Source organism: Salvelinus namaycush, unplaced genomic scaffold (assembly GCF_016432855.1).
Source record: "Salvelinus namaycush isolate Seneca unplaced genomic scaffold, SaNama_1.0 Scaffold98, whole genome shotgun sequence".
Lineage (NCBI taxonomy): Eukaryota > Metazoa > Chordata > Actinopteri > Salmoniformes > Salmonidae > Salvelinus > Salvelinus namaycush.
Window position 1 is genome coordinate 375,295 of NW_024061730.1, and position 15,086 is coordinate 390,380.

At 48.0% G+C, this 15,086-nt stretch overlaps 1 protein-coding gene across 1 annotated transcript; it reads left to right on the plus strand.

The window, feature by feature from the left end:
* The first annotated feature begins 300 nt into the window (after positions 1-300).
* Positions 301-14,870, plus strand: LOC120043632 (OTU domain-containing protein 7A-like). The gene is made up of 5 exons (XM_038988185.1): positions 301-316; positions 2,038-2,152; positions 11,058-11,142; positions 11,399-12,361; positions 12,407-14,870. Exons 1-5 carry the CDS (start codon positions 301-303, stop codon positions 13,271-13,273), a joined length of 2,046 nt encoding a protein of 681 aa, XP_038844113.1. The 3' UTR covers positions 13,274-14,870.
* The last annotated feature ends 216 nt before the right edge of the window (positions 14,871-15,086 follow it).

The following is a 15,086-nucleotide window of genomic DNA, read 5'->3' on the forward strand; positions in this document are numbered from 1 at the left end:
AGGAACGACGTCAGTCATAGATGGGAGAGGTTGAGGGTAGAGGAAGGACATCAGTAATAGATGGGAGAGGTTGGGGGTAGAGGAAGGACATCAGTAATAGATAGGAGAGGTTGAGGGTAGAGGAAGGACTTCAGTAATAGATGGGAGAGGTTGAGGGTAGAGGAAGGACATCAGTAATAGATGGGAGAGGTTGAGGGTAGAGGAAGGACATCAGTAATAGATGGGAGAGGTTGAGGGTAGAGGAAGGACTTCAGTAATAGATGGGAGAGGTTGAGGGTAGAGGAAGGACATCAGTAATAGATGGGAGAGGTTGAGGGTAGATCTATCTGCGGTATTAAAGCTGATCCCCCCCCCACTAACAAAGACAGAAAGGAATCAGACCCTCGTGATGGAGACTCATCTCTCTCTCTCTCTAGACAGTGTTATTAGGGTGTGTGAACATCCACCCACACAACACACTCCCTGTAATGTCAGGTGCTCCTCAGCAACATCCGTTATTTTACATGTTGGCTGAAGAAGAAAAGAAGAAAAAAGAGGCCCTCTTGGCATCAAACGTGTCAACAGGAAGTTGATACCAATAGAAGGCTAAAGGCAGTGTGGCAACAGAGCTCATCAAACCATGACTTTATGAGCCGGTGTTTACTGTGATTAATGGGTCTGTGTGAACTTTCAAACCCGAATTGCCCTCCTGGTCAATAGAGACTCTGCTTATCCTACCTACCTGGCTGTTGTGGTTACCTGGCTGTGTGGTTACCTGGCTGTGTGGTTACCTAGGCTGTTGTGGTTACCTGGCTGTATGGTTACCTGGCTGTGTGGTTACCTGGCTGTGTGGTTACCTGGCTGTTGTGGTTACCTGGCTGTTGTGGTTACCTGGCTGTGTGGTTACCTGGCTGTTGTGGTTACCTGGCTGTATGGTTACCTGGCTGTGTGGTTACCTGGCTGTGTGGTTACCTGGCTGTTGTGGTTACCTGGCTGTTGTGGTTACCTGGCTGTTGTGGTTACCTGGCTGTTGTGGTTACCTGGCTGTTGTGGTTACCTGGCTGTTGTGGTTACCTGGCTGTTGTGGTTACCTGGCTGTGTGGTTATCTGGCTGTGTGTTTGTACCCCTGCTTATCTGATCTGACCATAATGATGTGTGATCTGATCTGACCATAGTGATGTGTGATCTGATCTGACCATAGTGATATGTGATCTGATCTGACCATAGTGATGTGTGATCTGATCTGACCATAGTGATGTGTGATCTGATCTGACCATAATGATGTGTGATCTGATCTGACCATAATGATGTGTGATCTGATCTGACCATAGTGATGTGTGATCTGATCTGACCATAGTGATATGTGATCTGATCTGACCATAGTGATGTGTGATCTGATCTGACCATAGTGATATGTGATCTGATCTGACCATAGTGATGTGTGATCTGATCTGACCATAGTGATGTGTGATCTGATCTGACCATAGTGATGTGTGATCTGATCTGACCATAGTGATATGTGATCTGATCTGACCATAGTGATGTGTGATCTGATCTGACCATAGTGATGTGTGATCTGATCTGACCATAGTGATGTGTGATCTGATCTGACCATAGTGATATGTGATCTGATCTGACCATAGTGATATGTGATCTGATCTGACCATAGTGATGTGTGATCTGATCTGACCATAGTGATGTGTGATCTGATCTGACCATAGTGATGTGTGATCTGATCTGACCATAGTGATGTGTGATCTGATCTGACCATAGTGATGTGTGATCTGATCTGACCATAATGATGTGTGATCTGATCTGACCATAGTGATATGTGATCTGATCTGACCATAGTGATGTGTGATCTGATCTGACCATAGTGATATGTGATCTGATCTGACCATAGTGATGTGTGATCTGATCTGACCATAGTGATGTGTGATCTGATCTGACCATAGTGATGTGTGATCTGATCTGACCATAGTGATGTGTGATCTGATCTGACCATAGTGATGTGTGATCTGATCTGACCATAGTGATGTGTGATCTGTGTTTTCCAGCTGTGATCCCGCTGACCGACTCAGAACACAAGCTGCTATCTCTCCACTTTGCTACGGACCCTGGGAAGGACTGGGAGTGGGGCCGGGATGACAGCGACAACATCAAGCTAGCCAGGTGAGTTAGTTACAACCAACGACAAACATCAAGCTAGCCAAGTGAGTTAGTTACAACCAACGACAAACATCAAGCTAGCCAAGTGAGTTAGTTACATCCAACGACAAACATCAAGCTAGCCAGGTGAGTTAGTTACAACCAACGACAAAAATCAAGCTAGCCAAGTGAGTTAGTGTAACGGATGTGAAATGGCTAGCTAGTTAGCGGGTACGCGCTAGTAGCATTTCAATCAGTTACGTCACTTGCTCTGAAACCTATTAGTAGTGCTGCCCCTTGCTCTGCAAGGGCCGCGGCCTTTGTGGAGCGATGGGTAACGATGCTTCGTGGGCAACCGTTGTTGATGTGTGCAGAGGTTCCCTGGTTCGCGCCCGTGTCGGGGCGAGGGGACGCCGTAAAGTTATACTGTTACATTGATGCTGTTGACCCGGATCACTGGTTGCTGCGGAAAAGGAGGAGGTTGAAAGGGGGGTGAGTGTAACGGATGTGAAATGGCTAGCTAGTTAGCGGGTACGCGCTAGTAGCATTTCAATCAGTTACGTCACTTGCTCTGAGACTTAAGTAGTGTTGCCCCTTGCTCTGCAAGGGCCGCGGCTTTTGTGGAGCGATGGGTAACGACGCTTCGTGGGTGTCAGTTGTTGATGTGTGCAGAGGGTCCCTGGTTCGCGCCCGTGTCGGGGCGAAGGGACGGTACTAAAGTTATACTGTTACATTAGTTACAACCAACGACAAACATCAAGCTAGCCAAGTGAGTTAGTTACAACCAACGACAAACATCAAGCTAGCCAGGTGAGTTAGTTACAACCAACGACAAACATCAAGCTAGCCAAGTGAGTTAGTTACAACCAACGACAAACATCAAGCTAGCCAGGTGAGTTAGTTACAACCAACGACAAACATCAAGCTAGCCAAGTGAGTTAGTTACAACCAACGACAAACATCAAGCTAGCCAGGTGAGTTAGTTACAACCAACGACAAACATCAAGCTAGCCAAGTGAGTTAGTTACAACCAACGACAAACATCAAGCTAGCCAAGTGAGTTAGTTACAACCAACGACAAACATCAAGCTAGCCAAGTGAGTTAGTTACAACCAACGACAAACATCAAGCTAGCCAAGTGAGTTAGTTACAACCAACGACAAACATCAAGCTAGCCAAGTGAGTTAGTTACAACCAACAACAAACATCAAGCTAGCCAAGTGAGTTAGTTACAACCAACGACAAACATCAAGCTAGCCAAGTGAGTTAGTTACAACCAACGACAAACATCAAGCTAGCCAGGTGAGTTAGTTACAACCAACGACAAACATCAAGCTAGCCAAGTGAGTTAGTTACAACCAATGACAAACATCAAGCTAGCCAAGTGAGTTAGTTACAACCAACGACAAACATCAAGCTAGCCAGGTGAGTTAGTTACAACCAACGACAAACATCAAGCTAGCCAGGTGAGTTAGTTACAACCAACGACAAACATCAAGCTAGCCAAGTGAGTTAGTTACAACCAATGACAAACATCAAGCTAGCCAAGTGAGTTAGTTACAACCAACGACAAACATCAAGCTAGCCAAGTGAGTTAGTTACAACCAACGACAAACATCAAGCTAGCCAGGTGAGTTAGTTACAACCAACGACAAACATCAAGCTAGCCAAGTGAGTTAGTTACAACCAACGACAAACATCAAGCTAGCCAGGTGAGTTAGTTACAACCAACGACAAACATCAAGCTAGCCAGGTGAGTTAGTTACAACCAACGACAAACATCAAGCTAGCCAGGTGAGTTAGTTACAACCAACGACAAACATCAAGCTAGCCAAGTGAGTTAGTTACAACCAACGACAAACATCAAGCTAGCCAAGTGAGTTAGTTACAACCAACGACAAACATCAAGCTAGCCAAGTGAGTTAGTTACAACCAACGACAAACATCAAGCTAGCCAGGTGAGTTAGTTACAACCAACGACAAACATCAAGCTAGCCAAGTGAGTTAGTTACAACCAACGACAAACATCAAGCTAGCCAAGTGAGTTAGTTACAACCAACGACAATATCAAGCTAGCCAAGTGAGTTAGTTACAACCAACGACAATATCAAGCTAGCCAGGTGAGTTAGTTACAACCAACGACAAACATCAAGCTAGCCAGGTGAGTTAGTTACAACCAACGACAAACATCAAGCTAGCCAAGTGAGTTAGTTACAACCAACGAGAAACATCAAGCTAGCCAAGTGAGTTAGTTACAACCAACGACAAACATCAAGCTAGCCAAGTGAGTTAGTTACAACCAACGACAAACATCAAGCTAGCCAAGTGAGTTAGTTACAACCAACGACAAACATCAAGCTAGCCAGGTGAGTTAGTTACAACCAACGACAAACATCAAGCTAGCCAAGTGAGTTAGTTACAACCAACGACAAACAGGTGGTGGTGGTGGTGGTGGGGGTAATAGGGGCAGAGGCGGTAATAGTGTGGAGGGGTAATAGGGGGGGCGTTAATAGGGTGGAGGGGTAGTAGGGGCAGTGTTAATAGGGTGGAGGGGGGGGGTAATAGGGGTGGGTGGGTAATAGGGGTGGGGGGTAGTAGGGGTGGGGGGGTAATAGGGGTGGAGGGATAGTAGAGGGGCAGAGGTGGTGGAGGAGATAGAATGGGTGGAGGGGATAGTAAGGGGGGGAGGGGATAGTAAAGGGGGAGAGGGAGGGAATAGTAAGGGGGGAGAGGGGGAGGGGATAGTAAGGGGGGAGGGGGAGGGGATAGTAAGGAGGGAGGGGGAGGGGATAGTAAGGGGGGAGGGGGAGGGGATAGTAAGGGGGGAGGGGATAGTAAGGGGGGAGGGGATAGTAAGGGGGGGGGATAGTAAGGGGGGAGGGGATAGTAAGGGGGGAGGGGGAGGGGATAGTAAGGGGGGAGGGGGAGGGGATAGTAAGAGGGAGGGGGAGGGGATAGTAATGGGGAGAGGGGGAGGGGATAGTAAGGGGGGAGGGGATAGTAAGGGGGGATAGTAAAGGGGAGAGGGGGAGGGGATAGTAAGAGGGAGGGGGAGGGGATAGTAAGGGGGGAGGGGGAGGGGACAGTTAAAGCCTTGCTTCCTCTCTGTGGGAGGACAGTAGGGGTGGAGGGGACAGTTAAAGCCTTGCTTCCTCTCTGTGGGGGGACAGTAGGGGTGGAGGGGACAGTTAAAGCCTTGCTTCCTCTCTGTGGGAGGACAGTAGGGGTGGAGGGGACAGTTAAAGCCTTGCTTCCTCTCTGTGGGAGGACAGTAGGGGTGGAGGGGACAGTTAAAGCCCTGCTTCCTCTCTGTGGGAGGACAGTAGGGGTGGAGGGGACAGTTAAAGCCTTGCTTCCTCTCTGTAGGAGGACAGTAGGGGTGGAGGGGACAGTTAAAGCCTTGCTTCCTCTCTGTGGGAGGACAGTAGGGGTGGAGGGGACAGTTAAAGCCTTGCTTCCTCTCTGTGGGAGGACAGTAGGGGTGGAGGGGACAGTTAAAGCCTTGCTTCCTCTCTGTGGGAGGACAGTAGGGGTGGAGGGGACAGTTAAAGCCTTGCTTCCTCTCTGTGGGAGGACAGTAGGGGTGGAGGGGACAGTTAAAGCCTTGCTTCCTCTCTGTGGGAGGACAGTAGGGGTGGAGGGGACAGTTAAAGCCTTGCTTCCTCTCTGTAGGAGGACAGTAGGGGTGGAGGGGACAGTTAAAGCCTTGCTTCCTCTCTGTGGGAGGACAGTAGGGGTGGAGGGGACAGTTAAAGCCTTGCTTCCTCTCTGTGGGAGGACAGTAGGGGTGGAGGGGACAGTTAAAGCCTTGCTTCCTCTCTGTAGGAGGACAGTAGGGGTGGAGGGGACAGTTAAAGCCTTGCTTCCTCTCTGTGGGAGGACAGTAGGGGTGGAGGGGACAGTTAAAGCCTTGCTTCCTCTCTGTGGGAGGACAGTAGGGGTGGAGGGGACAGTTAAAGCCTTGCTTCCTCTCTGTGGGAGGACAGTAAATACAGAGGAGAAATGAGAAGACAAAGACAGAAAGGAGGAGAGGAGATGCCCCTCTAATCATAGAGTCATTATCTCTAGGCTTCATACATCATTATCTTCTATAACGCTGCTTTACACAGAGGAGCTCAACTCTGATCTGAATGGCATAACCTCACGGAGCACTGTCTGTCTGTCTGTCTGTCTGTCTGTCTGTCTGTCTGTCTGTCTGTCTGTCTGTCTGTCTGTCTGTCTGTCTGTCTGTCATGGAGCACTGTCTGTCTGTCTGTCTGTCTGTCTGTCTGTCTGTCTGTCTGTCTGTCTGTCTGTCTGTCTGTCATGGAGCACTGTCTGTCTGTCTGTCTGTCTGTCTGTCTGTCTGTCTGTCTGTCTGTCTGTCTGTCTGTCTGTCTGTCTGTCATGGAGCACTGTCTGTCTGTCTGTCTGTCTGTCTGTCTGTCTGTCTGTCATGGAGCACTGTCTGTCTGTCTGTCTGTCTGTCTGTCTGTCTGTCTGTCTGTCTGTCTGTCTGTCTGTCTGTCTGTCTGTCATGGAGCACTGTCTGTCTGTCTGTCTGTCTGTCTGTCTGTCTGTCTGTCTGTCTGTCTGTCATGGAGCACTGTCTGTCTGTCTGTCTGTCTGTCTGTCTGTCTGTCTGTCTGTCTGTCTGTCTGTCTGTCTGTCATGGAGCATTGTCTGTCTGTCTGTCTGTCATGGAGCATTGTCCGTCTGTCTGTCTGTCTGTCTGTCTGTCTGTCTGTCTGTCTGTCTGTCTGTCTGTCTGTCTGTCTGTCTTGGAGCAGTGTCTGTTTGTCTGTCATAAAGCAGTGTCTGTCTGTCATGAAGCGGTGTCTGTCTGTCTGTCCGTCTGTCTGTCTGTCTGTCTGTCTGTCTGTCTGTCTGTCTGTCTGTCTGTCTGTCTGTCTGTCTTTCTGTCTGTCTGTCTGTCTGTCTGTCTGTCTGTCTGTCTGTCTGTCTGTCTGTCTGTCATTGAGCACTGTCTGTCTGTCTGTCTGTCTGTCTGTCTGTCTGTCTGTCTGTCTGTCTGTCTGTCCGTCCGTCCGTCCGTCCGTCCGTCCGTCCGTCCGTCCGTCTGTCTGTCTGTCTGTCAGAATGAGAGAAAGAGACAGGATGCTAGGTTGATGAGATCATGTCTGAGACTTGTGTGATTTGGTGAGTTTAAAAACCACTAATCTGTGAGACTTACATTGAATAATTTCCCACTGGGACTTTGGGTTCCTTAGAGAAGAAAACTCCCCATTAATTGTGTACATATGTCAAGTCACACAAAGTCTAAGATTGAAGGTGTTTGTAAAGTTAGACCCGTTCTGAAGGTGTTTGTGAAGTTACAGACTCTGAAGGTGTTTGTGAAGTTACAGACTCTGAAGGTGATTGTGAAGTTAGACCCTGAAGGTGATTGTGAAGTTACAGACTCTGAAGGTGTTTGTGAAGTTAGACCCTCTGAAGGTGATTGTGAAGTTAGACCCTCTGAAGGTGATTGTGAAGTTACAGACTCTGAAAGTGTTTGTGAAGTTACAGACTCTGAAGGTGATTGTGAAGTTACAGACTCTGAAAGTGTTTGTGAAGTTACAGACTCTGAAAGTGTTTGTGAAGTTACAGACTCTGAAGGTGATTGTGAAGTTACAGACTCTGAAAGTGTTTGTGAAGTTACAGACTCTGAAGGTGATTGTGAAGTTACAGACTCTGAAGGTGATTGTGAAGTTAGACCCTCTGAAGGTGATTGTGAAGTTAGACCCTCTGAAGGTGATTGTGAAGTTAGAGACTCTGAAGGTAATTGTGAAGTTAGAGACTCTGAAGGTGATTGTGAAGTTAGAGACTCTGAAGGTGATTGTGAAGTTACAGACTCTGAAGGTGATTGTGAAGTTAGACCCTCTGAAGGTGTTTGTGAAGTTACAGACTCTGAAGGTGTTTGTGAAGTTAGAGACTCTGAAGGTGTTTGTGAAGTTAGAGCCTCTGTCTTTTTTGGTATTTACTTTTCTATCTAAAAGACAGTCTTACGATTTTGAAAATAAGTTTCTAGTGGAGTTAAAGGCACTACAATGATGCAATGGAGCCTCGCCTCATTTTGTAACTGAGGTCTTTTAAGGTCCTTCTCCCTTGGAGCAGCTGGGTTCTCTGGCAGCGGCTCATTTGACAATATATAAATAACTCTGTCCATTTACTTTGTCAAGTAAGCTTCCAGTGTATTCCACTGCAAGACCAAATAGAACGTTTTAGGGCCCTGGTCAATCAGACAAAATAGGAAGTTAAAGGGCCCTGGTCAATCAGAACGTTATAGGGCCCTGGTCAATCAGAACGTTATAGGTCCCTGGTCAATCAAGTCAGCTAACTGTGCTGCAGGGATATAGGGCCCTGGTCAATCAAGTCCGCTAACTGTGCTGCAGGGTTATAGGGCCCTGGTCAATCAAGTCAGCTAACTGTGCTGCAGGGTTACAGGGCCCTGGTCAATCAAGTCAGCTAACTGTGTTGCAGGGTTATAGGGCCCTGGTCAATCAAGTCAGCTAACTGTGCTGCAGGGTTACAGGGCCCTGGTCAATCAAGTCAGCTAACTGTGCTGCAGGGTTACAGGGCCCTGGTCAATCAAGTCAGCTAACTGTGCTGCAGAGTTACAGGGCCCTGGTCAATCAAGTCAGCTAACTGTGCTGCAGAGTTACAGGGCCCTGGTCAATCAAGTCAGCTAACTGTGCTGCAGAGTTACAGGGCCCTGGTCAAGTCCGCTAACTGTTCTGAAGGGAACATTGAAAAATATCATTCTTCTTGAATACAAGAATGAATGTTGGGATTCGTGTTCTCAACTAAACATTGTTCACAGCACAAAACACAAAGGGCCTTATTTTATTAGAGATGAACGATCCATAGTTTATTATCTATAAAACGTTAACATGTATCACTACATGCTGTAGTGTTCAATCTTAATTCATGGCTAAATAAACCATGCAAGAAAAGAACCGTCCTCTCACTGTCAACTGAGTTTGTTTTTTCAGCAAACTTAACATGTGTAAATATTTGTATGAACATAACAAGATTCAACAACTGAGACATAAACTGAACAAGTTCCACAGACATGTGACTAACAGAAATTGAATAATGTGTCCCTGAACAAAGGGGGGGGGGGTCAAAATCAGTAGTAACAGTCAGTATCTGGTGTGGCCACCAGCTGCATTAAGTACTGCAGTGCATCTCCTCCTCATGGACTGCACCAGATTTGCCAGTGCTTGCTTTGAGATGTTACCCCACTCTTCCACCAAGGCACCTGCAAGTTCCCAGACATTTCTGGGGGGAATGGCCCTAGCCCTTACCCACCGATCCAACAGGTCCCAGACGTGCTCAATGGGATTGAGATCCGGGCTCTTCACTGGCCATGGCAGAACACTGACATTCCTGTCTTGCAGGAAATCACGCACAGAACGAGCAGTGGGTGGGTTTGTGTCCATAGGCGACGTTGTTGCCGGTGATGTCTGGTGAGGACCTGCCTTACAACAGGCCTACAAGCCCTCAGTCCAGCCTCTCTCAGCCTATTGCGGACAGTCTGAGCACTGATGGAGGGATTGTGCATTCCTGGTGTAACTTGGGCAGTTGTTGTTGTCATCATGTACCTGTCCTGCAGGTGTGATGTTCGGATGTACTGATCCTGTGCAGGTGTTGTTACACGTGGTCTGCCACTGTGAGGACGATCAGCTGTCCCTGTCGATCAGCTGTCCCCGTTCACGCTGATGAGCAGGGACCCTGGGCATCTTTCTTTTGGTGTTTTTCAGAGTCAGTAGAAAGATCTCTTTATTGTCCTAAGTTTTCATAATTGTGACCTTAATTGCCTACCGTCTGTAAGCTGTTAGTGTCTTAACGACCTTTCCACAGGTCCATGTTCATTAATTGTTTATGGTTCATTGAACAAGCATGGGAAACAGTGTTTACAACCCTTTACAATGAAGATCTGTTTTAAGGTATTTGGATTTTTACGAATTATCTTTAAAAGATGGAGTCCTGAAAAAGGGACGTTTCTTTTTTTTCTTGCTGAGTTTATATTTCTTCGAAAGCGTAGCATTTATAATCCAGATTTACTGTTGATATCTAATGTTCGTAACCTTTCTCCTCCTTCAGTTTAATCCTGTCTCTGGAAGCCAAACTGAACCTGCTGGTTACTAGTCCAACGCTTTAACCACTAGGCTACCTGCTGGTTACTAGTCCAACGCTCTAACCATTAGGCTACCTACTGGTTACTAGTCCAACGCTCTAACCACTAGGCTACCTGCTGGTTACTAGTCCAACGCTCTAACCACTAAGCTACCTGCTGGTTACTAGTCCAACGCTCTAACCACTAGGCTACCTGCTGGTTACTAGTCCAACGCTCTAACCACTAGGCTACCTGCTGGTTACTAGTCCAACGCTCTAACCACTAGGCTACCTGCTCGTTACTAGTCCAACGCTCTAACCACTAAGCTACCTGCTGGTTACTAGTCCAACGCTCTAACCACTAGGCTACCTGCTGGTTACTAGTCCAACGCTCTAACCACTAGGCTACCTGCTGGTTACTAGTCCAACGCTCTAACCACTAGGCTACCTGCTGGTTACTAGTCCAACGCTCTAACCACTAGGCTACCTGCTGGTTACTAGTCCAATGCTCTAACCACTAGGCTACCTGCTGGTTACTGGCCCAACACTCTAACCACTAGACTACCTGCTGGTTACTGACCCAACGCTCTAACCACTAAGCTACCTGCTGGTTACTAGTCCAACGCTCTAACCACTAGGCTACCCTGCCGCCCCTAATGTTCGTAACCTTTATCCCTCCTCAGTTTAATCCTGTCCCTGGAAGCCAAACTGAACCTGTTGGTTACTAGTCCAACGCTCTAACCACTAGGCTACCTGCTGGTTACTAGTCCAACGCTCTAACCACTAGGCTACCCTGCCGCCCCTAATGTTCGTAACCTTTCTCCCTCCTCAGTTTAATCCTGTCCCTGGAAGCCAAACTGAACCTGCTGCATAACTACATGAACGTAACATGGATCAGGATACCATCTGAGACCAGGGTACCTCTCCTCTTCCTCTTCCACATTGATTGGCTAATGCCAGCAAGTAATTGTTGTAAATGAATTTGATAGGTTGTTCTGCATCCGTGTTGTACTGCCAGCTCCCCAGCACCTTACTGTCTATATACAACGAATTAAGAAAACTACAATTTGCTGTCAAAGTCTTGAAAATGAGTAGATTAGACAGATCAACATCATTTACTGATTGTGCTTCCTCTCCATCCCTTCTCACCCCTTCCTCCCTCTCTCTCTCCAGGCTCCCCTGGCCCAACCGGAGTCTCCCACGGCGTCCCACGGGGGCGATGACGTCCAGTCTCTAGCCGACTCCATGGACTCCGACCGCGACTCCGTCTGCAGCAACTCCAACGTCAACAACGGCAAGGTCTCCACCAAGGACAAGGACAAGGATCCCAAGGAGAAGACGGAGAGGCAGCAACAGCGTAAAGACAAGGACAAGACCAGGACGGACTCTGTGGCCAACAAGCTAGGCAGCTTCAGCAAGACCCTGGGTATCAAGCTGAAGAAGAACATGGGAGGTCTGGGAGGGCTGGTCCACGGAAAGATCAACCGCTCCAACTCCGGAGGCAACGGCCGGAACAACGGAGGAGTGGGGGGCAACGGAGGAGGAGGGGGCGGCAACGGAGGAGGGACAGAGAATAATGTAGAGAAGAAGAAGGAGAAAAAGGAGGGGAAAGCACGGAAGGATGGAGGAGGAGGAGAGAAGGAAGGCCAGTCTGCGAGTACGTCGTTCTCCTCGGACAAGACCACCAGCCCGTCTCCCACCGAGCGCCCCCCAGGCGTGCCCTCTCCTCCCGGGGAACGGGACAGGGACAGGGGGGGTCTCCTGGCCAGACTGGTGGGGGATAAGGCCCTGTCGGAGCACTGGAAGTACAGCACAGACGTCAAGCTGAGCCTCAACATACTGAGAGCCGCCATGCAGGGCGAGAGGAAGTTCATCTTCGCTGGCCTTCTCCTCACCTCCCATCGCCACCAGTTCCATGAGGAGATGATCTCCTTCTACCTGACCTCCGCTCAGGAGCGCTTCTCTGCCGAGCAGGAGACTAGGAGGAAGGAAGGAGAGAAGAAACCTGCAGCAAACTCTACAACCACGACGACTACGACCAACGGGTCCTCCAACGCCCTGAAGAAACCAGAGCAGGAGAGCGCCCCTCACCGGGAGAGAGAGAGGGAGAAGGAAAGAGAGAGAGAAAAGGAGAGAGAGAGAGAGAGGGAGAGAGAGAGAGAAAGGGAGAGAGAGAGGGAGAGGGAGCGAGACACCCGCACCCCTCCTCCACCTCCCTCCTGCCCTCCTCCTCCTACTCCCCTTCCCCAGGACTTCATCTCTTCCCCAGCCAGACACCACCAAAGCCATACCCCTCACATCCCCCCACAGATTGCCCTGAAGATGCAGGGCCGCCACAGCCCCTCGCCCCACTCCTCCCCCAGCAACGGTGCTACCAGGAGACCGGGGTCCGTCCCACCTGTCCCCGGCCCCGTCCCAACTGCAGTCCCAGTGTCAGCCCACTACAGCCATACCCCTCCCATCCAGAGGTCCAGTATCATCCACCTGAGAGACGTCAACCTCCAGGCCCTCCAGGCACCCAGCTTCCAGCCGGACGACCCCCAGCCCAGCTACAAGCCTCCTCTGGTGGGCACCCTGAAGACCTGTGCCACTTACCCCCAGCAGAACCGCTCTCTGTCCTCCCAGAGCTACTCTCCAGCCCGCCTGTCTGGGGTCCGTTTGGGCACCGGGGTCAACCACGCCCACCCGGGGGTCCCAGGCACCACGGAGCCCTACAACATGCCTGGGGAGCACAAGTCCCATACCTATACCAACGGCTTCAACGCGAGCCACATACAGGACTGTCTGGAGTTCGCCGACGTCGACTTGCCTCAGACCTGGGGGAGCAGTAGCGTCACCAGGACGGGTTCGGGGTCCGACAAGGTCAAAAGTCAGATGGGTAGCGCTGGTGGGGGTTGCCTGGTGTACTGCCTGCAGCAGAGGCGATGCAAGAGGGAGAAGTGCTCCTTCTACGGGCGACCAGAGACAGATAACTACTGTTCCTACTGCTTCAAGGAGGATCTGAAACACAAGGAGAGGGAGGCCAAAGTCCTCAGTAGGCCTGGATAGCCCCTGGTACCGCGCCAGCCAGAGGTGCTGCTACTCTAGCCTGGTGTACTATCTATCACACTACAGGTACTGCAAACCCTGCTGCTGACAACGCAACACAACAGAAGACAACAGAACTGTGTCCCATAGAGAAGGAGATAGAGCAGGTCTACTCAATAGACTGTCTGTGGACGTTGGGACATCAAAACAGACAGACAGACATGCTCAGAGCCAGGTGATCGCCTGCTCTGTTTAAAACGTTTGATTCCTGTCACTTCCTCTGTCTCAGTGTACAGTACAGTAGGCTACTGTAAAGGACACAACTACTTGATGACAAGCAGGGTAGATCTCTGTCCACTTGACATCTTTGGCCAGCAGGAATTTATAACTTTGTTCGTTTTTAAAAATATATATAATTTGGTTCAACTTTTAGTTAGTTTATGGAGAAATGTCTGTGTTTTTTTGCCCACAACTTGAATGGCAAACTCAGATATCATTTCAGGCACATACACTACACATAAAATAGCAAAATTGCATTTTGTTGTGCAGTGGTTCAAAACTTAAACTTTAAACTTAAGCCTAACTTCAAACTTAAACTGGACTGTTTTGATTTAAAACCTTCAACCAACTTTCAAAACAAACTTCTCAAAGCAATACGTTAGTAACTTCAACAGGGTTTTTTATTTTTATTTTGGATCAATAATTGTCCTAAAGGCAACTCACTGTGAACCCTTTCTGTTGTCTATGCACTCCTGTTGGCTTCAGTAGAGAGTTCAAATCCTCTGGTGCAGCTGAAAGACAATAGACAACAATAGGCAGGATATTCAGTCGAACGCAAAGAAACCCACACCAAGGAAAATAACCGTTTCGTGTGGTGAAAATGCACTTTGTAATTTAAGTTTGCAGTGTGCACTCACATTGATTACATGGTTTAAACGAAACAACAACAAAATCGAATTGGTTTTAATGAATCGTACTCCTTATCACAGGGAGGGCAGGGAGACTGTTTCAATGCTAGTTTGATTTGGTCTGCCTCACAAAATATTTGTATTTAATGTTTTCCTCTACATTCTACAGGTCTTAGATAAACCGAACGTGTTTTCATCAGCAGTTGATTATCTTGGTTGTTATTTTACAGGTGCTGCGTGGTGTTGCTACCCATTAGGGTTTATTAACAACGACAAAATAACATGAAATCTCCTGGCCAAAGATGTTAAATATCTACAGAGAGAACGCTCTTCAAACAACTCCTGAATATAATGACGTTTGGGATCCTTTTTATTGTGTCTGGTTCATGGACTCTCACCATTTAAATGTAAAAAAATATATGATTTTGTATTCATTTGAGAGTTTTACACAACTTAAATTATTAATTTGCACATTAGATACCAATGTACAGTACATAGCAAAAATGAGGAACAAAAATAAGATTAGTATATTGTGTAAAAAAAATAATAATTCAGTTTGTGTGTTTTTGTGTATAGAGAATGTGATGATGGGGAATTTACAAGCCAAGGCTATAAAAGTGTTATATAGAAAATATTTTTATATAATTTTCACAAAATGCCATGAAGCAATATTTTGCGCTTTTTCCTTATGGACACGGTTTGTCACTTTGGTAAGTTACTTTAAGTGCACGACGGACATTGGGTGGGGGGGGGGGGGGGGGGCTAGGGCTGAAAGTGAACCGTCTGTTGGTCGAAGGGAGTCATTGGTCCTACGTCATATCAAGGGGAAAATGACCTATAGTATTGTCATGATTGTTTCAATCAATCTGACATTGAAAGGGCTGTTGGTTTTTAAACGGGTTGATAGATCGTCGATATAGCAACAT